At 37.7% G+C, this 25,111-nt stretch overlaps 2 protein-coding genes across 7 annotated transcripts in view; one reads left to right on the plus strand and one right to left on the minus strand.

The window, feature by feature from the left end:
- Positions 1–25,111, plus strand: part of LOC129725573 (SPRY domain-containing SOCS box protein 3) — a 76,582-nt gene that overhangs the window by 39,774 nt on the left and 11,697 nt on the right. For 3 of the 6 annotated variants that reach the window (XM_055681573.1, XM_055681576.1, XM_055681570.1), the window contains one exon: positions 14,485–14,891. The exons of the other annotated variants lie outside the window; for them this stretch is intronic. The gene's annotated coding sequence lies outside the window, so the exon portion shown is untranslated. The remainder of the gene's footprint in view (positions 1–14,484; positions 14,892–25,111) is intronic. 6 annotated transcript variants of the gene reach the window in all.
- Positions 5,297–7,584, minus strand: LOC129725572 (uncharacterized). The gene is made up of 3 exons (XM_055681569.1): positions 7,447–7,584; positions 6,728–7,319; positions 5,297–6,670 (listed from the first exon to the last, which is right to left on the minus strand). Exons 2-3 carry the CDS (start codon positions 6,788–6,790, stop codon positions 5,636–5,638), a joined length of 1,098 nt encoding a protein of 365 aa, XP_055537544.1. The 5' UTR covers positions 6,791–7,319; positions 7,447–7,584; the 3' UTR covers positions 5,297–5,635.

Raw genomic sequence — 25,111 nt, forward strand, 5'->3', positions numbered from 1 at the left:
AATGGTAGGTTTTTTGATGCCTAGCAACTTGGCCGAAGACACTAAAGAGCTAGGGTGTCCCAAAAAAATACTAGAGCTGTTCAAAGTTGAGTATGTCGAAATTTATGTTGTAAATCATTTTTTCTGCCAACACTGCCTGTGTACCGGCGTCAGTCAGATTTCCTGAACCTCTCAGATTTCCAGAACCTCTGAAACACGTTGTAGATTCTACCTACGCCTAGAAAATATTTGTTGCTTGGTCCAGCTGAGCGTACAAACTCGCGTAGTCCGGGACGGGATAGTCCTGCCGCAAAAACGAATTCGACATTACTGACGCCAGTACTTTGGTAATGTTGGCAGAAAAAAAAAATTTCTGCTTTTAAATCGACATACTCAACTTTGAACAGCTATAGCTCTTCTTAGGGACATTTTCGCTCTTCAGTGTCCTCTGCGAAGTTGTTAGGCATCTAAAACACTATACTTTAACATAATGTAGTGCATTATTAGAGCATTATTGAGCTCTCTACAAAGGTAAATGCAAAAAAGTAGGTTTTCCCATATAAATTTTCATACAAATTTGAAATGCAATGCGCCAAGCGGAGACGAAACCAATCGACTTCCGGTCAGTGCGTCTTGAGCTGCCCGACAGATCAGACGTATTTTCGGTTGCTTGTGGACTGGTCTTTGACTGCCTATAGCTTCAAAGTTTGTGTTTTGTCAGTGTGTCTTTTAAAGATTACCTGGAAGTTAACTTACATCAGTCTTTCTCAAGACTATCTATTTCTTTCTTTCTCGATACTTGCAATTTAATGTTATTTTTGAACTTTTTTCGTATCACCTGAAATGGCAGGACGAAAAAAGAAACCACGCATCGCTACGGGGAGGAAAAGAGAGGCATCTCTTTCTGACACTAGCTTATGCAGTGAAAATTTATATGATATTCTGCCTGAGCAAGAAGCCGGCGAAATTGAAATTTTCGAAAGTAAAACTATTCAAAATGAAATTTTTGTAAAAAAGGAGAAAGTTCCACCTATTGTGGTAACTATTGCTTCTGTATTTAATATTTTTAAAAGAGAACTTTCTACGTTTCTCTCAGACGTCAAAGTTACTTATGAAATTGGCCGAAGAGGCGAATGCCGAATGCTGAAAAGATGTATAAATTTTTTACATATGATACGAAGAGCGCCAAGCCGTTCAAGGTCGTATTGAAAGGTCTCACCAACGATCAAACCGTTGATGAGATCAAAATTACTTTGACAGAATTACTTGGTATAGCCCCTACCCAAGTAATTCTGATGAAACAAAAATCACGAGGCGAAAACAGTCAGCGAACTGGAATTTCCCTTGTAAATTATTTAATTCATTTTAACCGCAGTGAGATTAATAACTTAAATTTTTTTGAAAAAGCACATGCTTTATATAACGTGCGTGTAAAATGGGAATTATATCGAAAGTTTGGCGGAGGTAAAAAGCATATCACCCAATGCCGTGTTTGCCAACGTTATGATCATGGTTCAAAGTTTTGTAACATGGACCAAAAATGCCTCATTTGTGGAGACTCTTCTCACAAAAAGGACACATGTCCTGTGAAAGAGAGTAAAAATTTTCGCTGTGCGAATTGTAACGGCAACCATATGTCGAATTTTTATCAATGCCCAGCCCGTTAAGCAATTGTTAAGGCAAGGCAAGGTAAACAAAATTCACAACAAAATTCTCCAAGCGTACCGGTGACGCATAGTTTACCTACTCCTTTGCATACCCGTTTAACTTATGCACAGGTTACAGGTAGTTCGAACATTATACCACCTAGTGTTGGTAGTTCGAAAATGACCGTTAATATGGGTAAGCAAAACACGCTAGAAAATAATTGTACACCTATTAATCCAGCTAATATTGCTGTCGAAAATATTTTTTCTAATGTCAACTGCCTGGGGCCTATTACGGCAGGTAAACTTTCTTTTTGCAACAGGCAATGTTCGATCTTATGAACGCCATGTTGCAGGCAAAATCAATGTTTGAAGCCATTCAAACAGCCACAAATTTTACCATTACAATTGTTTCTAATTTAAAATTTAGCAATGATTTTAAATAAAACAATTAAAATATTAAATTGGAATGCTCGCTCATTGAAGGCCAATGAGAATGAGCTTTTTAATTTTTCAACAGTAAATAATGTGCATATTGCAATTATTACTGAAACATTTTTGAAACCTAACATAAAATTAAAATATGATCCCAATTACGTGGTTCATAGATATGATAGGATTCAGGGTTCCGGCGGTGGAGTTGCAATTGTTATTCATCGCCGAATCAAACATCGTGCTCTTTCCCATCTTGAGACGAAAGTTGTTGAAACTTTGGGAATTGAAGTTCAAACTGAACTTGGGATTTTATTTATTGCCGCAGCATATTTACCATTTCAATGCACACGCGAGTACAAAAATTATTTTAAAGGTGATTTACAAAAACTCACCAGAAATCGTTCGAAATTTTTTATAATCGGCGATTTTAACGCTAAACATCGTTCATGGAATAATTCTCAAAGTAATTCCAATGGCAAAATTTTATTCAATGATTGTTCTTCAGGATACTATTCTATTTTGTCTCCGAATATTCCTACATGCTTTTCTTCTGTAAGAAACCCTTCAACAAGAGCGGGGGCCTAGTGTGGTTGGTAACGTCTCCGCCAACCACGCTCGACGCCTGGGTTCGAATCCCACCGCCGACATAGGTGTCGATGGTTGTGAGGTGGCGTGATCCACTCACAACCAACCCAACTGGTTTAGATTCAATCCTAGCCGACACCGGGAGATTTTCTGAGGCGAAAAATCTCTGGGATCACGCCTTCCATCGCATGAGGAAGTAAAGCCGTTGGCGCCGGTCCGTTAATAAACGGGTCGTGAGTTAGGGTCCTGGGTGTGGAGTTGCCTCCCTGGGCGTCGGTGATTGGCCACAACAGTGGCGGAACTAGACCGACGGAAAACAAGCGAGAAAAAAAAACTCTTCAACTGGTGCTTACAGATCAAAGTCATGTATGTAGTGATTTGATCACACATGCTGACTTTGATTCTGATCATCTTCCAATAACTTTTTCTTTATCACATGAATCAGTTTTAAACCCTATGAGCTCTGTTTTTAATTATAACAAGGCTAATTGGGAAAGATACAAAACTCATATTGAGAGAAATTTCAATAATGAGCTTGATTTGCAAAACGAAGTGAATATTGATTCCGCTTTGGAAGCATTAAAATGTGCAATTATTGATGCCAGGAATTATTCTGTTCCAAAGGCTCAAGTGAAATTTGATTCACCAATAATTGACGAAAATCTTCAATTCTAATTCGTTTGAAAAATGTCCGCAGACGTCAATATCACCGTTCCCGTGACCCTGTTTTTAAAACTATTCATAAAGATTTACAGAAAGAGATTAAACATAGATTTACTCTTCTGAGAAATCAAAATTTTGAGACTAAAGTTGAAAAATTGAAACCATATTCAAAACCATTTTGGAAGCTGTCGAAGATTCTTAAGAAACCTTCAAAGCCTATTCCAGTTTTAAAAGATGGTGAACGTTTTCTTGTATCCAATGAACAAAAGGCTCAAAGACTTGCTCAGCAGGTTGAGAGTGTTCATAACTCAAATTTGAATTTTGTGAGTCCAATTGAAAATGAAGTCACACGTCAATTTGATTTAATTTCTTCCCAGAATTTTTTACCTGCAGAAATAATTGAAACTTACTTGAATGAGATTAAATCAATTATTTAAAATTCCAAAAATATGAAAGCACCTGGTGACGATGGAATCTTTAATATACTAATCAAACATCTCCCTGAGAGCACAATGGGATTTTTAGTGAAAATTTTAGATTGCTGCTTCAAAATTGCATATTTTCCCAAATTATGGAAAATTGCAAAAATTACTCCAATTTTAAAACCGGAGAAGAACCCAGCTGAAGTTTCAAGTTATCGACCAATCAGTTTGCTTTCTTCAATAAGTAAACTGTTTGAGAGAATTATTCTCAACAGAATGATGTCAAACATCAACGAATATTCAATTTTTGCAAATGAACAGTTTGGATTTCGCCATGGGCACTCCACAACTCATCAATTGCTCAGAGTTACTAATATGATACGAGCTCACAAATCTGAAGGTTTTTACACTGGAGCTGCTCTTTTAGACATAGAAAAAGCCAGTGTTTGGAATAAAGGTTTGATTTCAAAATTGCAAACTTTTAATTTTCCAATTTTCCTAACCAAATTTTAAAAAATTATCTTACTGATCGAACTCTGCAGGTTGTCTATCAGAATTCAAAATCTGATAGATTTCCTGTCAGAGCAGGTGTACCTCAAGGTTCAGTCTTGGGTCCAGTCCTGTACAACATATTCACTTCAGATCTTCCTGATTTGCCTCCAGGATGCACAAAGTCATTGTTCTGCGATGACACAAGCATTTCCGTAAAAGGAAAAAGTCTTCGTGTCATATGCAGTCGATTGCAGAAAAGTTTAGATATTTTTTCTTCCTACTTGCAAGAGTGGAAAATCTCTCCCAATGCTTCTAAAACTCAAATGATAATTTTTCCGCATAAGCCTAGGGCTTCTTTCCTCAAGCCAAACAATAATCACGTTGTCAAGATGAATGGGGCTATTTTACGTTGGTCTGACAAGGTTAAGTACTTGGGACTAATTTATGATAAGAAACTTATTTTCAAAAAGCACATTGAGAGTAAACAAGCCAAGTGCATCAAATATACAAGATGTTTATATCCTCTCATTACCAGGAGTTCTAAACTTTGTTTAAAGAACAAACTTTTGATTTACAAACAAATTTTTAGACCAGCAATGCTTTATGCTGTACCGATCTGGTCAAGTTGCTGTTCAACAAGGAAGAAAACGCTCCAAAGGATTCAGAATAAAATTCTGAAAATGATTTTGAAGCGTCCTCCTTGGTTTGGTACACTCGAATTACATAGACTTAGGGGTAAGCGGGGTAAGACCGCTCCCTTAAGCATTTCCGTTTATAGCGAAAAAAATTGCGGCTGAAATTTCATTTATTCTATGGGAACAGATGCTTCTCTTTATTATCCGCATCTAAAAAATAAAAATCAAAATAAATGTATTTATTTTCAATTCTGTGTTACAATTTCGAAAATGTATTGAAAATTTGCAGATTTTTTTCAGGCGGGGTAAGCCCGCCCACCGGCGGGGTAAAAGCGCCCACCACGAGGTAAAACCGCCATAGGACACCAAATATTTGTTTTGTGTGAATTTTCATTGAAATTTTGGATTATACAAAGCAACGAGAAATAATAAGATGGAATTTAATTTTGGGATTAAGTTTTACTTGCATTTAAAGAACAGCTTCATACCTATTACGGGAAACAAATTTACAAAATAACATTTGGAAAGCAATATTGGCTCAAATGTGTAATCTTGACGCAACGGCTTAATTTTATTCAAAAAAGGCGAATGTGTTCGAAGTTTTCAATAGAGTTCATAGGTTGTTTTGCAGATTTTTCAGCACCCACAGTATCCTTCATCTCGCTGCGTAGTTTGAGCACAGTCTTCGTGAAACCGTTTGCCACATTTGTAACACATCATCCAGTCTAACCCGTCACAAGAATCTTGTGTGAATCTTGTTCCACCTCTGGTAGAGTCTTCAGAGACTTTGCTTTTCTTGTCTTTGGCTTTTGTGCTTTCTTGATTTCCTTGATACTTTTTCTGCTTCTGCTTTTTTTAGATTTTCTTTGTATTCATCGGTTGTAATACCAGCTGCTTTTTGTCTAACTCGTTTTCGTTTGTTATCTCTGGGACGTTCCACTTTTGGCAGCGATAAAACATCATTTGGCGAAATCGTGAATGAAGTAGAAAAACCTGATTCATTCTTTTCTGGAGTATCCAGCTCCAATTTTACAAGATTTTGTGGGTTTGCTTCATCAATGACACATGACTGGATCTGCGAACACTCAATTTCTTTGTCGAGCGTACTCGGGGAATTGTTACCATCAAACGTGAGTTCTTCTGGAGCTGGTGGGCGATCTGAAACCGTTGAAGGCGAAAATTCATTCTCGCTGAACACATTGCGATTTAATGGCACTAAGCCCGTCTTTTCGAAACCGTTAACTGCCACTCTCGTTGTAGCGACTTTACTAAATGCAATATTGACTAGTCCAGAAATATCATTATTAGTTATAGTTTCTCCTGGTCTCTCGCGCATGAGCTTTTCTGCGGCATCACTATAATACATTTTAAAAGGAGCCATAAAAGAAACGTCCAGTGGTTGCAGTCTATGATTGCAGTGCGGAGGGAGTACTACCACTGTGACGTTATTTGCTCGCGCCTTCTCTGTAAATGCAAGATTCTTCGTGTGAGACGAATGTCCATCAAGAATAAGGAGCGTTGGAGCATTTGCCGTGGGCCGAACGTGTTTCAAAAAATGATTGAACCACAATTTAAAAATGTCAATAGTCATGTATCCATTTTTTGAAGCTGCGAACTCAGAACCGGGCGGTGCTCCCTCTTTCCAATGATCACGCATACGCTGTCTCGGAAGGATTATGAAAGGCGGAATATGATGACCAGTTGCAGACATGCACATAGTAGCAGTGCTGGTCTCTCCGCGCTCGGCGGACGTTATTGCCCCGACTTGCTTCTTTCCTTTTTTTGCCGCAATCTTTTTTTTTTTCGGTGGAACCTAAAAACAAAATTTCCAAAATAATCATCAAAATCGATATATAGAACAGATACTTACTGTTGTTATCGATGTTTCATCAGCATTCCACACATTTGAAGGTTGGTACTGTTTTTGTTTCATCACGTTTTCCAACAAATCAAAAAATTTCGTAATTGTAGGCTTATTGAAAGCACTCGCTCTGGCAATTGAAGTTGGTTCTGGTTTTCGGAAAGAAATTACAGGATTGCGTTGCAAGAAACCTTTCAACCAATCCTGTCCAGCTTGTTTTTTGTAATGTTGAACGGGTGAGGGATGTGGTTTTTTACTACTAGCTCAAAAGCTAGCTCCCGTACGTCACGCATATTTATGCCATAGAATCGGCTTTCAAGCTCAAGCAGATGTTGTGCAATTTCCTGCTCCTGTATTGCAGAGAACACAGGGCGGATTGAGCCAAGTTTATTAATTGGCATTGATGAAGTACTAATGTGGAATTATCTTGTGAGAACCGTGTTTTTAGTCGGTCTCGGAGTGTACTTCTGGGTATATCATAAACAACGGAAGCTTTTCGCACCGGCATACCATTGTTAATAGCTGCTATCGCTACAGTCAAAATGTCCTGTGACCATTGCATCCTGTCTGTTTTTCTTTTGTAGTTTCGAGGCTTTTGAACCTGAAAATAAAATAACAAACAGATTTATACGTGGCGGTTTTACCCCTTATATATATGGCGGTTTTACCCCCAATGATAAATTTTCATATTTCATCGAAAAAGTAATAAAAGTTGTAAAATTACTCACGGCTTTTGTTGACTCCGAATGCATAATGATCCAGGTAAGCGATTCAACATGTATTCACAAACTAAACAATCGATTTTTGAACAGAAAATCACTAAATCCCGAAACTGCAAAACCACAGCGTACGGACCGGTTGCTAGTTGAAAGCATGTTTTTGTTTATATCTTTGACAGTTCGCGTACTACCGCAGGAGAGGGTGGTGCAAAATACTATGTAACAATTCTGTAACGTGTCTACTAAGAATTTTTTTCCATTATTGTCTAACTTTGGGGCGGTCTTACCCTGTTTACCCCTACTGGTGTTGAACCATTAGAAGCTATGTCAAATAAAATTATTAACAATTTTCGACAAAAATCGTTGCAATCCTCAATTGCTACGATAAGCTCTCTTTATAGCCAATAAGTTAGCAATTAAGTTAGTTGTAAGTTTACTTCCCCTTTTCTGATAAGTAGGTTTAAATCCCTACGAATGATAAGTCCTAATTGCGAAAGCAAACAAATCCTAACAATTAAAATTACAAATTTCTAACAGTGTTGAGAAGTCACCATTTGTGATTGGACACACATACTCATTATTTACTAATATTTATCATAAATACTTAAGCTACTAACAAATCCCCCCTTAAAAAAAATCGACTTCCGGTAAGTTTAGGGTTGTTTGGGGTCCCAAAAGGAACCAAAAAAACTTGGTTCTGGAAAATCGATCACTTTTCCCCACCCTATTGTATATATCTGATATAATTTCAAAAAGGCGAAAAAGCAAGTCAATGCATCATAATTGCTTATTTCATGAGATGTTACTTATCTGATATTTGCGTTAAAAAAACGGAAAAAAAAACAAGAAAAACATTCATTAGTTTGAAATTCAGAATTAAAGCAAATAAAAACCTTTAAACGTAATCCATATGGTTTATTTCATCCATTCGACCGCCGCTGAAGTACGTGAATGAGCAGAGAATACCTGTATTTTAAGAGTCACCGCTCGTTTGGCGTCGTACACAAATTACGTAACGCTAAAAACCTAGATTTCAGACCCCCTCCCCCCAATGTAACGATAAGTAACGTTCGATATGACTCCCCCCTAAAATTACGTAACGCTGGACAACTTTTCCCCCTCTCCAAGTTTGCAATTTTGAGCAAACATCACAGTTACGTAACGATCTCAACTGCCCCCCTCGCCCCTATGTAACAATAAGTAACGCAGACTTAACCCCCCTTCCCCCCTTCATGCGTTACGTAATTTGTGTACGACGCCTTTTAACCTTTTTTTTATGTACTCTGACAGGAAAATTTAAAAGCTTTTTCCAAATGCGTTCAAGTTACATCCTAGCATTCACGGTAGCACTATAAGCGCATATTTTGCTCTCAGTAATTCTAGTTTACTATAATGTTGTTGAACATAAGTAATGTTTATATAAAGATTATACGTATTAGGCTTTAAGCTTTTTTGTATTAGGAAGGCTGAATTAGTGCCAATAATCTTCTTATGCTTACGGTTACTTGGGTTATACTCTTAGAAGCAAATTTACATAATTTTCGAGGGTTCCACCTCCACCTGATTGATGAATAACCTCACGGATGTTATCCTTTTGGAGGTGCACGTATGAAAATTTTCCTACTGGGTGCCATCTCCTAAAGGGTACACCCGGGGCGGACCGCTAACAGTGGAGCCGTTTTGAAAAGAGACGGTCAAGAGTCTTTTTTCACTTTCGGTGTCTTCGGGAGAGATGTTCAGAATACTAATTAGAATTTTCTTACATTTTTATTTCATTGCTTATTAAGCTAGTATTACACTTAGAAAATCTTATCTCTCAGATGGTTTCGAGGTACGATGCTGGCCCAACAAGCCAGTCGTTGTAGGTTCGAGTCTCGGCTCGGGCAAGACTGTTAGTGTCAGTAGGATCGTAGCGCTAGTCCCGCAATTGTTCTGTACACTAAATAGTTGGCTGCGAAGTCTGTGTATAAATAAACATAAGGTCATGTTCCGAATCGGAATGTAGCACCAAGGCTTTGCTTTGCTTACACTAAGAAAAATTACTTTTTTATTTTATGAGATATTCAATTTTTGTTTTTGGCAAAGCTGTAGAGCTATCAATTTCATGAATCTTTGCCTTCGAAACGAAATTCCTAGATCTTATTTTTGAAGAGATATGACTGTTTTTCTTAAAAGACTACCTTAAAACTAATTTTTCACTTAAATTTTATTTTAACTACTTTTGATCAACTTGACATGTTCCAGAAAGTTTTGGATAATGACAAAATACAAATTTTTCTAAAAAAGTAAGTTAATTATGTTGAACCAATTTCGAGATAGAACGATTTCAAGGTAAATTATGTCATTTTTTGAAATAAAATAACAAAAACCTAAATTAATCCACCTAGCGGTCAGACCCAGCCTTTCTCATTCAAACTTTTATTTGTTTAAAAAGATTTACATGAACGCTTCAATCCAATAAATGTATATTCACTCTTTAGGTTCTAAAATATTGATGTTGTAATCTTATACATATAATTATACAGTCCGGTTTGTCTGTCTGTCTGATCCATATAGGCTCGAAAACTACCGAACCGATCGACGTGAAAATTTTATGTAGGGATTTTTGATGCCGATAAAGGTTCCTATGATAGTTTGAGACCCCTCCCTCTTCTGGAAGGGAGGGGTCCCATACAAATGAAACATAAATTTCTGCACAACTCAAAAACAAACCAAGCAAATGAAACCGAATTTGGCATGTGGATGTTTTAAGGGGTAATAAAAATGTCCATAATAGTTGGACGCCCCTCTGTTTTCTGGAAGGGAGGGGTTTCATACAAATGAAACACAATTTTCTGCACATCTCAAGAACTAATCAACTAAATGGAACCAAATTTGGCAGGTAAATGTTTTTAGTAGTAGAAAATATGTCGATAATATTTTGACACCCCTCCTTCTTTTGAAAGGAAGAGGTGTCATACAAATGAAACACAAATTTCTGCACATCTCGAGAACTAACCGAGTAAATGGAACCAAATTTGACATGTGAATGTTTTTAGGGGTAACAAGTTTGTTCCATAATCGATCTCAGGCAACATTTTGGATTGTAAGATGGCAACTTCCGGTTTCTGGGAAACAGCCAAAAATGGCCGATTTCCACCCAATATAATAATAATATCCGGATCTAGAATGATACACAGGAGCTAAAATCGATCGAAATTGTCTTCAAATGCCATTATGAAATTCAAAATGGCGACTTCCGGTTTCAGAAAAACAGCGGCAAACGACCAAATACCACCCAATATGGGTATTTCCGAAAAGCCACAAATCGACTTCAGACAACATTTTGAATTGTAAGATGGCAACTTCCGGTTTCTGGAAAACGGCCTGAAATGGACGATTCCCATTAAATATGAGTATCTCCGGAATCAGAAAGATGGACAGAAGCTAAAAATTGATCACAGACACAATCTTGAATTTTAACATGGTGACTTCCGGTGTCTGGCAAATAGCCGGAAATGACAAAATACCATTCAATATGAATGTTTTCGGAACCAGAATTACGCCCAGATGACAGAAATTGATTTCACAGGTAAAATGACGACTTTCGGTTTCTAAAAAACAGCCCAAAGTGACCAAATACCACCCAATATGAGAATCTCCGGAGCCAGAATGTTGCAAGAAGCTAAAAATTGACCTCAGACACCATTATCAATTGTAGGATGGCAACTTCTGATTTCTGGAAAACAACCAAAGATGGCCGATTCCCGTCTAACATGAGTATCTCCGGATCTAGAATGATACACAGCAGCTGAAACCGACCAAAGACCCCATTTTGGATTCTAGGTTAACGACTTCCGGTTCCTGGGAAACAGCCGGAAATGATCGAATAACACCCAATATGGGTGTTTCTTCAACCAGAATGACGCTCAGAGGCCAGAAATTATCTTAAATACCATTTTGAAATCCAAGATGGCGACTACCGGTTTGTGAAAAACAGCTTAAAATAAACAAATACTATCCAATATGAGTATCTCTGGAACGAGAATGATGCAAGGAGCTAACAATTGACCTCAGGCACCATTTTGAATTGCTAAATGGCAACTTCTAGGAAACAGTCGCAAATGACCGAAAAATACTCAATATGAATATTTCCGTTATCGAGATGATGTATAGAAACCAAACATTGACCCTGGATACCATTTTGAATTTAAAGACGACCACTTTTAGTTTCTGGAAAACAACCAAAATAACTAAATACCTCCCTATTAAACGATTTGTTAATCGACTTTGATTATATCCTATGACCGATTCGTCGTGCATTTGCAGATTTTAAACACATCACAAGGAATCAATGAATTTGGTAAGTTCAAATCGTATGATACCACATTTAAATTATGTTGAGGCCACATATACTGATCAAAGCAGGTATAGCTTTCAATAGTCTTTGAATTTCTTTTCTTTCCATAACTTTTGAGCCACATATCAAATTGTTATGAAGTTTGTTATTTGTAAGTTGGAGAGATGACTTGTTCGTATGGCACTAGTTATGTTCAAATAAGTCGCGTAATCTTTGAGATAATAGACTTTCGTTGTTTTATTGACAGTTTAATTCATAACGGTAGCTTAAGTTCGATTATAATCAAATGAAATGGGAACGTATAGGGCAGCCAAAATTTGAAACCACGTGTTCAATCATAATTCATCAGTTAACCCTTAACTAGCCCGCTCATCTGATAATAATATTGATCAAATCGGTTTTGTAGTTTCTGAGATAATGAAGTGTCGTGGTTTTCACATCTCGGTACATTACAGACGAAGTTACAGTTCGATTGAAGTAAAATTCAGTAGGGTGTTATGCGGCAGCTAGACTTATTATTTGACACTAATTTTGTGGAATTCGGTTCAACCGTCTCTGAGAAAAGTGAGTGAGTCCAAGTAGTCTTTGGAATATGTTCCTTCTCATAGCTGGATTTCAAATTTTTTAACATAACAGGAAAAGTAACAGTCCGATTGCAAAACAAATCAAAAGGGTCTGATGGGGCAACTAGACCTTCCATTTGACACTAATTTTTTGAAAATCGGTTCAGCCATCTCTGAGAAACATGAGTGAGATTAAACAGTCTTCAAAACACGTTTTTTTAAATAACTTTTGAACCACAAGTTCAATCTTTATGAAATTCAAAAGTTAAGGGTTTTTCAAGTAGCCCGTTCATTTGAAATCAATTTTGTTCAAATCGGTATTGTAGTTTTCGAGATAATGATGTTTGATGATTTTACATTTTGATACGTAACTAAAAATCCGATCACAATGAAATTTAATAGAGTCTTATGGGACATCAAGACCTTTCATTTGCAATTAATTTCATGAAAATCGGTCCAGCCATCTCTGAGAAAAGTGAGTGAGAATAAAAATCTGCACATACACACACACACACATACATACAGAAAATGCTCAGCTCGTCGAGCTGAGTCGAGTGATATATGCCATTCGACCCTTTGGAGCACTTTTATACTTTCGGTTTTGCAAGTGATTGCTATACCTTTCTAGGAGAAAGGCAAAAATTGTGAATATTTGTGAAGTATTACTCGACGTTGTTTGTTTTGGCATGTTTTGAGGTAAGAAACTTCGTATTTTCATAGTTTCAAAATATCGCGTTTTTAACTACTTTGTTCTTCTAAATACTGCCTAAAAACTAGTTTTTTCACTTAAACGGTATCTTAACCACTTCTGATCAAGTTAAGATGTATAAGACAGTTTTTTTTTATTTTCGCAAGCTAGCTCATCTCTTGTTCGTGAGCTTCTCAAGTCTTTACCTCTGCGTCTCCTATTCTGCTTATTAAGCGCAGTGGCTAACATTTAAGGTCGTCATTTAGCTTTTACTTGCGTGGGATTCGAAAACACGGTTTCCTTTAGTCCATCTGCGTTTGAATCTATAATCAGGTTACGGTGCTGTTGACCTTGGTCCAACGGTTTTCTAGGTCTGTGCAAAACCTAGCAAAAGCTTTTCTAACACTTTCGTTATTTTCTTTCGAAATGCCAAATAATTTTGATAGCACCAGTCTCGTACATGATTCGATTTCACGTCACGTAATTTACCTTTTTTTTTCCTTACCCCCTTCCATCTTTCAAACAATTCCTCTCTCACTGGTTGATATACACTCATTGTTACGATACGCATTATTATTCGTAACAAGCACTAACAAACGCTCATGTTGTGTTTGCAACAACACAACTTAAGCGTAAACAGCTTAGTAACAATGTTGACAGATTGCTCTAGCTTACGGCTCGAGGCTCAAGGCACCGCCTACTGCGAACTTTAGCTTTTGCAGGAGGATGAATGATGGCTTTGTTCGAGGTAAAGCGATAAGCACAGAGGTCTATTACCGATTATTGTTTTGGATATCTTCATGTAGAGATGCACCGAATAATAGGGCTGGGGAATAGTTACTTTTGAAAATTACCGAATATTGGGATTATCGGATAATGATTTAAACTAGACCTTGTTTAGGGTAATCCACTTTAATTCATGAGTAATTTGGTTTTTACAAATTTTTCTCATTAAATTATCATGTTCTGTTGAATAATCGGCCGTCGGTCCGGCCGAATATTCAGCCAAATATTTGGCTGAACAGGCGGCCAAATATTCAACAAAGCATGACGATAAGATGAAAAAAATTAAAAACCAAATTATTGTTGACTTAATGTGACTTACCCTAAACAAGCTCAAGTTAAAACCATTATTCTGTAAACTGAAAATTCGGTACTTTTCACAACAAAGCTTTTGTTCGGTGCTACGCTACATTCATGTTGATGTAATATCTAAGTAACAGCATGAGTTTTGCATTGAATTTTTATCTAAACTGTCTTACATCTTAAGTTGATCAGAAGTGGTTAATATAATTACGTAAGCTCATCACCAGCTCCCAGCTCTTCAACTATATTACCTGCTCATTGCCGGTTTATTGCACCTCCAGAATATAAACAGCCATATCTTCATCACCAACAATCTGGTTTATCCGTTCTTCAACCATTACCTGCTCACGGCCGGTTTATTTCATTTTCAGGATAGGACTCATCCTAGTTTACCCGCTCTTCAACTACTACCCGCTCGTCGCCCATCCAGGTAATCGATCCTTATCCCCGCGTCTTGCTGACGCACCAATACCAACATAATTGTATACCTAGGATTAAGCTACTTTTTGTAAAAGTTCACGAAAATAAATCAGTATCATATTCAACCTCAAAAAGAGTTGTTTGTAATTGGCGCAGCCGTCCGGAAACGGTTGAAGTGAATCTTGAGTGAAAAACAGTGGAAGTGTTACGGGTAAAATCGTATCCAACTGTTCCGCGTAAAGTATTCGCGACTACAGGAATAGATCCGTCGTTAGGAGTCGAGGACACCCCCGCTTGAGGTCATCTGGAATAACAGCAACGTTCAACCACGTGAACCTACGGACACGATTGCATAAGGGTAAGTTTTATCTTTATCGAAATTAATGAGTGATTAGTGATTTTTTGTGTGGTAAACAGAAGTCCACTCCATGAGAGAGACTCACCCGCGAATAAAATCTTATCATTCCGAGATTAGTGCACTACAAGATAGGCATTGAAATCTTAGTGAATCCCGCACTACTAGATAGACGGAATTCCAAAACTTGAAACCACTACAAGATAGAGTTTCAAGTAATTTAATATTTTTCTCACTTTTAAGTCAAATTTAATGCTTAAATTCAAAGCCAACGCTTTGAAGCTAGCAAATAAACTGTTCCAGGGAAAGCATATCGATCTCGATATAAGTTCTAAATCAGATTCGAGTGCGAAATCCGAAGAGTATTCCCACATTCCAATCAAAAACTTGGAATTAACATTAGAGGGCCTCAGTATGGAACCACAACCTCAAGTAAATACACTCGAGGCAATTAATCAACAAATAGCTCGTATGATGCAAGTCATCCAGAGCCTAGCAGCAAAGCAAGCGCAATACGGCGCTGCACTGTAAAATAATCGCGCTTCAACCAACCGTTCTAACGATGGCAACGCGCAAGAAACAATGGTGTCGGGTGATCCATTTGGCACATTAAGAGAGATGGGAATATACATAAAAACTATAAAAAAACCAAGCAACTGGTGTTTAGTATAAAGTCCCTAGCGAAACTAAAACCTAATAATTATTATTTGAAAGCACCATACAACAACGAACCAGACTCAAAACGACGGAAATCAGAAACACAAATTGAATCTATGGATGTCAGTTCAACTAAATCTAGACTAACATTGAACAGAAAGATTAATAACCACGAATTAATTAATTGTGAAAGCAACGACTATAACGAAAACGATGACAACATCGACGTAAATATTTTGAATAAATCCATCGACAAACTCAGCTGGATAGACCACAACTATTTACCCTACCTTAAGTTAACATACAATAACAAAAACATTAAACTTTTAATTGATTCGGGCGCTAATACAAACATAATTAAACCCGGAATTTTGAAAATCTCAATCAAAGTAGAACCAGTAGTGGTAAAATGCGTCAGAAAAGATAATATTATTGACTCAAGAGGGAGACCACAATTATTGGACGGATTACCACCTATTTTATTCTATGAGTCAAATTTTCACCCGTTCCAATTTTAACTACGAACAAGGAATACTAGAAATGAATAAAAAAAACTTTCAAGTTTTCGAAACATTACATTGCAAGCAACTATGAGGAATTTTACCATTTGATCACATTACCAAGCAATAAAAATGGAGATTGGTTCGTACCAAAACCATCCCAGCTTACAGACGACATCATTATAGAACCCGGGATTCACCAACCGCAAAATTTGAAAACTACCATCGTGGTCCAATCAAAAAATCACAGGAGGGTTGTGTGCAAAGCCACGACCGCAAGGTTGAAGTAGAATACTTTTACACAGCTCTACTTACGGCTGTACATTAACCTACGGCCGGCGAATCGGTTCGCGCCGCTTTTCGCGCTTAGCCTGGCAAAGGCCTAATGCGCACGGCCAACACAATAGAAAGGTGTTTTTTTTACATTGAAAATTAGACACGGCTTTACTGGAGTAAGTGTTGGCAAATGCATCTACCGCTAAGAGCAATCCCACCGGTGGCTAAATTGAAGTTTCTAAAGCTAGTTTGGCAATTCCCACGATAACGCGGCAACCACACCGGGCGTTGCTATGTTGGTTTGGGAAATAGCAATCCCCACCTCGGGTAGTAGCGAGTTATTTAATTTGGCAACGCGATAGCAACGAGCCGGATCGTTGCTATTTGATGAAATGTCAAACTGTTGTTTTTTTTTGTGCTCGATAGTGAATGTTCGTAATAATATTACGAAGATGATGAGTGTTTTGAATGCAGACTCAATTGGTTGGCCTCGAAAGACGAAGTGTTTTGCCTCGCTTGTTAAACACGTCGTAGGACGCAAGTGTCGGCGTGAACCACTACTCAATTTTATTTCCGATTGAGCTGAAATTATGCACAGGGTGTTTTTTCGGGCAGGTAAACATTTTGTATAGGTTTTTTATTGAGATGACCATTTTGGTTGGCATTTTGGTATGCAACCTAAACGATGCGGAAAGCTCAAATCCTCACAAGATTGGCCATTATTATTCAATAAACCTGGAAGGTTTAAGCAAATCTGCTCGGGAGTATTACCAACTATTTTCCCGTTTCGTTCGGTCGTTGTATAAAAAACCATTTTTCTCCTTTACCGCTGTTTCAATCTTCAAAAACAACCTAAGATGCGTTCGAAAGCGGCGTTGGAAATGGTCATCGCTATAGACCGTTGCTAAAACGCTGGATGGCACCTTCCTCCGTATGGCGGTCAATATTTGGCTATTTACTAGGCTGAAAGTCGCCCCGAATCTTTCCAAAAACCATTTTCTTAATCGCGTATAAGGAAATTTGTTTTGCGAAATCACTTTCTATTACTATTCTTAATCGCGTATAAGGAAATTTGTTTTGCGAAATCACTTTCTTCATCACTAGAATCAATCAAATAATCGAAAACAATTTACGCGTTCTATATTTAAGTTCTTTTTGCAGCAAATTTTCAAATAATAATAGCAAACTGTGGGAACCGAGACAGCATGAAATACAGAATACAAAATGACAGTTCGCCAGCTTTCAGTAGAATAGTCATTTAAGCCAACGTTGCGGGACGTGCCCAGTTTTACGGAATTACTTTAAATAAACATATAAGGATGAAAACATTTATGTACGCACAAGTAAAAATATCTGCAAAAGAATTATGTTATCGATAACTTGGGAGAACGGAAACAAAGTTAAAACAAAGTTAGGTGAAATGGAAGGAACATTTTATAAAGTAAACGTAGATCATTCCGGAAACGGTTGACTGACGGATAAGTTGGTTATTACTAGATCCGCAAAAAATATGCGAAATACATCGCAAACAAACATTTTGCCAACGCTGGCTAGTGACGGTCTTCAGAAATTGGCAACTGCCGGTGTGAAAAAGAAATAGTGGAATTGGTAATCCCCATTAGCAACGACCGGTGCGAAAATCGGTTGCTATCCAAAATAGCAACGTCCAGCGTTTTGAAAATAGCAACTCAAATGGCAACTCACCGGTGCGCTTGCTCTAATACCGCCGCTATCGTACGAAAGCGCGTCGTTTCATGTGGGGAATAATATCAACAACGAAAAATTACGCGCATCTAAGAACACCCGAATTGTTTCGCCGTGCCGCTTCCATTTACTTCCTTATAACATCGGCCTTAGGGAAGTACTGGCTGCACCTACCGCTGAGGCTGTTACCATACTGCTACTGGTACCCAAAGCTATTAACTCTTCAAATTAAGTGTTTTATTTGTCCTCAAAAGAACAATTGTTAAATTCCATATCGGAGTAACAATATTGGTTTTATCAGAGTTTTATAGCGCTTAATACAGCCAAAACAGCGCTATAAAACTTTGATAAAACCACTTTTGTTACTTGATGCAATCACATCTGTGTAATATTACCGACAGTAACATTCTTCGCTCGCGTTGGCGTTCAGCCTGGCAGAGGCCTGAGACGTGGTGACCAACCACAGGGCAAGTGATTTGTTTATTTTGAAGGCAGCCACAGGCGCAACCCGCTGCTATCCTCTGTTACTGCTGAGTGCTGATATCTGCTGCTACTGCTGTCAACGTTGTGAAGGTCCATCCAGCTCACCTTCCGACTAATGAATGTAGCTAGTTTTCCCAGAAACACTCTTTTATAGCCGAAGGGTGCTACGAAATAGGCCACGCCTTTCTTTTCAGTTGTACCATTTTCTCATGTTCTTTAGAGGAATTATTCTACAATTCGCATTTGATTTTTGTATCCAGCGAATAAACACCGATGGTGCTCTCACACACGCAACGGGTTTAGCCCGTATCTTATTGCGGTTTGTAACATCAAGCGATTTCGTTTGCTCGCTGTTGCGTGTTGCATCATGTTGCAACTTGGAAGCTGGGAGACGACGAAATTCTGTTAATGCTGATTGATTGAATCGACTTCATATTAGCTCTGCATAGTCGAGCTTACTGTCTTTGTGAATGCGTTCTAACAGGGCAGTTTGTTATTCAAAGTCGGTCATGCTGATCGCAGCCTTTGCGCTGCCCCTACAGTGGGGGGTTTACTAAATAAAGTGAAAATTAGACAACTACAACAGAATTGGATTGCATCCCGCACAGAATGTCTGCTTGTGTTGATGCCAGAAAATTATTAACCTTCAAACATTTGTTTATTTGCCTTGAAAAAGGCGTTTTGCGGTTCAAAATCGGTTGCTGATCACAACCTTTGAGCTGCCCGAACAGTGGGGGAATTAAGTTACACGGACAACATGCCCTGTGAAAGCTATTTCACATTCAGTGAATCAGGCGGGCGCGACAGATTTAAATTGCTAGGATCTAACACAGAATGCTTGCTTGCGTTGTCAAAAATTATCAACTTTCAATGATTGGATTTCCTGATGGCAATCTTCATGTTGCCCAAACAGTGTAGGAATAATGGCAGTCTGGCGACACACGCTGAGAAAAACCGCGCTGCTCCTGAGACGTGGTGACCAACCACAGGTCCAGGGCTGCTGCTAAGGAAGGACGAATGCTGTTGTCGCTGTCTAGAACTATTATGAGCGGCTTCGGCTGAAACAGGCTCTTATATAGGCCAAATAGCATGTTTTCAATTGCAAGGTATATGATTCTGTCGACCGTGCTTGGGAAGCAATCATATAACGACCAATCAGAGATCGAATTTTTCGTTTTGACAAGGCTTGACTATTTTCAATAGTACAATAGTGTGAATTATAAAATTACAGTTATTTTATTTTGGGAAGAATCTTAGAAGATTTTCTAATCTATTGCTGCAAGAACGAAGGAAATCCATCAGATACTAACCGATTTATTAGCATTTGAAATTGGACATATTTTTCACTTTTTTCGGTTTTAGATTTTCATTTCACATCCCTATGTAGCCGAGCTTCCTGAGAGAAGTATTCTACTTCAAAAAAAAACGAATACAACTAAAAAGATCACTTAAAGCGAGATTGACTCTCCAAACTAATGAGTTGAAAATCTCAACCACAGCCTCAACGCCTCTTTCAGCAAAGCAAAACAAAATGTTTTTATTCCATTGCTGCATTGTTCATTTTAATAACATTATATCATCGCCAAAACTTGTTTTATTTCGCTTTCGGATACAGGAGCTTTCAGATGTCGCAAAGAGCGCTCCCATTTCACACAAGGAATTTTTTGGCTCCCAAAATTTTCCACAGAATGGTTGTATTCAATATGCCGTATTGCATCAAGTTTTGAGCAAATAAGCTATAATGTAACTTCGTGCACTAAAAAATCAACGACAAATGAATTTTCTCATCAATCTTAAGGCCCAAATACACACACGACGCAATGACACCTTCTCCATACAAAATAGGAGGCGTGATCGCTATCCCGCCTTCCATTTTGTATGGAGAAGGCGTCATTACGCCGTGTGTGTATTTGGGCTTTTAAATGTTTATCATGTTGGTTATTTTATGTATGTTGCAATTAAGTGCTATTTATATAGATTCAAACATGTTTTGTATATGAAAATAACGAGAATTCAGAAAACGGCTTTGATTCAAGTTCCAAATACTAATCACTAAGAAATAGAAGGGCAAACCGTCTCAACACTGACTGTCCCCTTTTCAACGCCTGTTGATTCGCTGGAAGTGGTCCTACAGTAAAGAGCTACACATCATTGGGTAAAGAACAGTAAAGGAACAAAATGGTATATAATAATCATACTTTCGATTACACTAACTATAATAATTCGATTTTTGTTCTGAAGTGTTCGAAGTTTGAAACAAAACGGTATATCCATTTCAAACTTCTTCCCAAGGTGCGGAGAGAAGCTTTCCAGATTTTTTTTTATTTTTTTTTAATGAATTATTTAAAAGAAAAAAATGCAAGCAAACAATATTAAGGAGAGCTAGTCATGAGAATTGATCCTGCGTGCTGACCTTACTGAGCTCCGTTTTTTATCGCTGTATTGCTGATAACCTTATCTCCGCCCCTTGAGAAGATGTTTGAAATGGATATATATTGCGGTAATCTGTAGCGTTTCAGCGGAAGTCAAACCTCTTCCGGTTTGTCGTTTACACGTTCACGTTTCAAAATCTCAGACCATGAGAAAAATTGCGAATAATGTAAAGTGACCATAAGTCCCTCGTTTCGCGAAACAGTTCCGCGTTTGAACAAATTGTCCCGCCTAAAAATACGTCCCGCGAAACGTCCTACGTTCATCAAAAGTGTCCCGCACGCTTTTGAAATATCCCGCGGTTTCAAAACAATAAAACTAACGGGTGTTACATTTTTGTCACTGGGATAACGTTCGTCTCTGACAAGCATCATTCTACTCATTATTATGTCTCTTTACGTCTATAACCAATGAGTATAAAAGAGAGGTGAGGAGAAAACCTACTAACACTTGCACGCGCCCTTCTGCTTGCCCCCATCTGCCCAGAGATGATGCCAAATAGTGACGTAGCTATTTGAGTTTACCATTGAGTTCGTCTAGTTGTTTACATTTGAAGCATTTACTAATACTAGGAAAATGCACTCTCCTCCTCACCTCTCTTTTATGCTCATTGGTCTATAACCGGTAACCAGCGGTATTCGGCAGCTTCGAATGTTTTTATTGTACAGTCAGGTTTTTTACACGGTTGCTTTCTTCAAAAACTCAAAAATGGTACAAGATATCGACTTCGTTCCAATCACGTTTTCCGTTTTAGGACAAAGATTTCAATAAAAAAATCACAATTTTTGGTTTAAATACTGAAAATTTGTAATATTGCATTTTGGTCTTTAGACTGACCATCACCATATTCAATCAAAATTCGCACGTTTTGGGACGGGTTTCTATGTTATTTTTTTAACTCAATTTATTCTTTTTTTACGCGGTTCCATACAAATTTGAAACGTATCTCCGCGTAAAGAAACCTGACTGTGTTACTATACTTTAAATTTCAAACACAATATTGATGCGCATGAAATGGAACACCAACATTACAATGTTACTATTAATTTAGATAAATGTTACGTTACATTTTGATAACCTTGAAATGTGCATAATTAATAACAATCGCAACGTAACAATTACATTACCAAAAGAATATTTCATTACATTACAAGTAAAGCATTTTTGTTACATGGCATGTACGTTAAATACTGTTACATAACAATGTTACCATTTTTTTAGTAACAGTTATATTGCAATTGGATAACTTTGTAACGTAACAATGTTACTTCTGAGTTACAGAACAGCAACATTGTGTTACATTCAATGTTGACCGGGTAGTATCCGATCTTGTATCCGATTCCTGTTTGCTCACCCGTAACACGCATAAATTTGCACTAAGAAAAATGGCGGCAACTCGTTCATGAGAATGACAGCTGTATTGCCGAAACACGGCAACGAGTAAAATTTGTGCCGAGATACCAGTAATGTTTTTGCTGACCTCGGCATCAACAGTGTTTAACGATAAATTCGGCAAAAAATAGAGACGAGATTCGTCAAGCTTAGTTTTTTGGACGAAGTCTCGGCAAAATGATCTGACAACTGTCGGCAACCGGCATTTTTTTGCTGAAATACCGGTTTAATCCAAAGTTGCCGAGTGAACTCGGATGTTTTTTTGCCGAGCTCGAGATCCAGTTTTAAGTGTGCAGATCGTTACTTTTGGATACCCATGTTTCAGTTTGTGGTATCCTGGACCAAGGAAACAAGGCATGAACCATACTGATTTATGACTTCTGTAAATCGGAGTAAGATTGTGCCAGTGGGGTGAAAATGTGCCATACAAACCCATTGTTTGTTAGCCATCTCATGGCGATCACAAGAACAAACTTAATAAGTTTAATATTCAACCAAGATAGACTAGTCTTCTGACCAGGAAGAGATGGCTGAAAAGTCACGGGTTAGAAGTCACAACCTCACAATCTGATCCCGCCTGACGGTACTTGAAAAGCAACGGAGTGCTCATGAAACAACAAATCGAACCGCGCGGTAATTAAAAAAGAACATGCTAGTTTTAGTTTTAGGTTTAGTTCTAATTCGTTTAGCATTTATAAGACATCCTAGAAATAGGATTTATCTGATTTCTGTAGGAATTAGTAGAAAGAAATTTTAAAAAATTGTTTGAAATAAGTAGCAATTATAGGAATATTCACTATTGTTCTAGTGGATGAGCATCTAACCACGTGGACCATACGTTCTTATTCCTTCGTTACTCTCACAATATTTTTATTCATACCACAAGTTGTCACACTGACCTGAGAATTCAAGAAAAGGACATCTTGAACAAAATAAAAGAACTAGCAAAGAAAAGCTGTGATCGTTTGCAAAAGGCTGTGAAAAGCTGAAAAACTAGTGTGGCTAATTAAAGTTCAGTACCCATTTTTCAGATATACATTTATACATTTAGTTGCATTTGCGACCAACATGTTATGTCCAATGCGCTTTGGTCAGAAAATCTCTGGAGTCATTTTGCTACTGTCGGCTCGTCAGGCAGTAAAAATGCTTAGAATATTCATTTAAATGCTGGGAAAAATAACCTTGGCTTTTAAAATCAACCGCACTAGCCATGGCAATTATATGACGGACGCCGCGTGCCATCGTTCGGCTTTGCGGAGCAAAACTTCGGTTTTAGGTGTAAAACTTCGGCTTCCTCTTTTGCTGAAGTGTAAACGATTCGTTTTTCCCGTGCAGAATGCATAGGAGTGAGCAGTTGCTTGTCAGGTGCAGCGTAAATGAATCGCGCGCGCGGAGTCCTTTGATTCCCGCGTAGTGCAAGTGAAAAATACACCTTGCTCTTCGGTCGCCCGGAGGAAAAAACCAAGTCTGGTAGTGGGTATACATGCTCGCATGTAATTCCGGAGTGATTTGCGATAAGGGCGCAACTAACAAAAGATAAACATTGGGTAATATCAGTTTGAAAATTTGCAAGTACATTTTCAAATCGTAATTTCAAAGGAAGTGACTAACATTAACATCAATACCAAAAATCGACGTAAAATAAACCTGGCTTATAGTTTCCTAACAATACTACATTAAATTTGTGCATTTATGGCTTAAATCTGCGCTTTTCTTCTAACCTTTTTCTAATGAGCCTTTAAGCATTCTGATAACGAGATTCGCCTACCTCTATTTCGCCTTAAAGCATTCTGACAACGAGATACGCCCATCTTTCTTTCGCCTTGTTTTTCCTAATACAAGTCGTGACAGCTGGTCACCGTTACATTCAACCAATTTGAACCGGCTGCTGATTGGCTGAATTCGATAACGCATTCGTCACGTAGAAAATACAACGAGGTTACTTTTCACTGTAAAGCAGTGATGCTGGAGAGTCATAATTTAGCTATTATAATTGTTCATAAATAATGATGCAAAAGTATGCAAGGTACATGATATTACCGAGTAATGTATTTCACTGTTATAACTTTAAAAATGCATTGATTAATCGTTGATTACTATTTCGGTTTAAGTCCAAGAAACTTAGAAAGAAAAAATTTGGGTACCAAGAAACTTAGGAAGAAAAAATTTGATAATAGAAGTATGCTTCATTGAACATAGAATAATAAATAAGAATTGAGTATTATTCGCCTATATATTGCAATTTTAATTTGTTTTATTTTCATTGACCTGCAGAAGTTGTTAAAAATAATTCATCGTTCACACTTATGCGAAATTTTGCCGTTGTCTGTACGAGTTAAAGTGAGCGAAAATGATTATCTTTCAAGCGCGAATAAGCATCAAAGTGTCTTTCAACATTGGCAAGGTCAATTTATTGTTTTGTTTTCAGGTCTGGCATCATTGTGGAGTATGCATGCCACCGCGAGAGAATTATCAATAACTATCGATAACGCTGAAAGCTTAACGATGCTATCGATAGCCGGCAACTATCGATATTATCGATAGGTTTCCCATCCCATCCTACAGTACGGTCGCATTTTACCAACAGCTAGAGGCTAAGTCTTAGACTACCGAGAGATAATGAAATTTTGTTTTTCGCTTTCAACAGGCAATCTTCTTGAAAGACTACTTGTTGAAACGCAAAGTAATAAATTTGTTTTTAACGTTAACGAGTGTTTAGTGAGTAAACTTGGTTTGAGATATTTCTACTTAAATTCTATAGTGAAGTGAAAGTGTAGTGAA

This window comes from Wyeomyia smithii, chromosome 2 (assembly GCF_029784165.1).
Source record: "Wyeomyia smithii strain HCP4-BCI-WySm-NY-G18 chromosome 2, ASM2978416v1, whole genome shotgun sequence".
NCBI lineage: Eukaryota > Metazoa > Arthropoda > Insecta > Diptera > Culicidae > Wyeomyia > Wyeomyia smithii.

Coding starts and splice junctions, on each gene's coding strand:
- LOC129725572 (XM_055681569.1), bottom strand. CDS start 6,790: ATGAAACAAAAACAGTACCAACCTTCAAATGTGTGGAATGCTGATGAA. Junction 6,671..6,727: donor ATGAAACATCGATAACAACA/GTAAGTATCTGT, acceptor TTTTGTTTTTAG/GTTCCACCGAAAAAAAAAAA.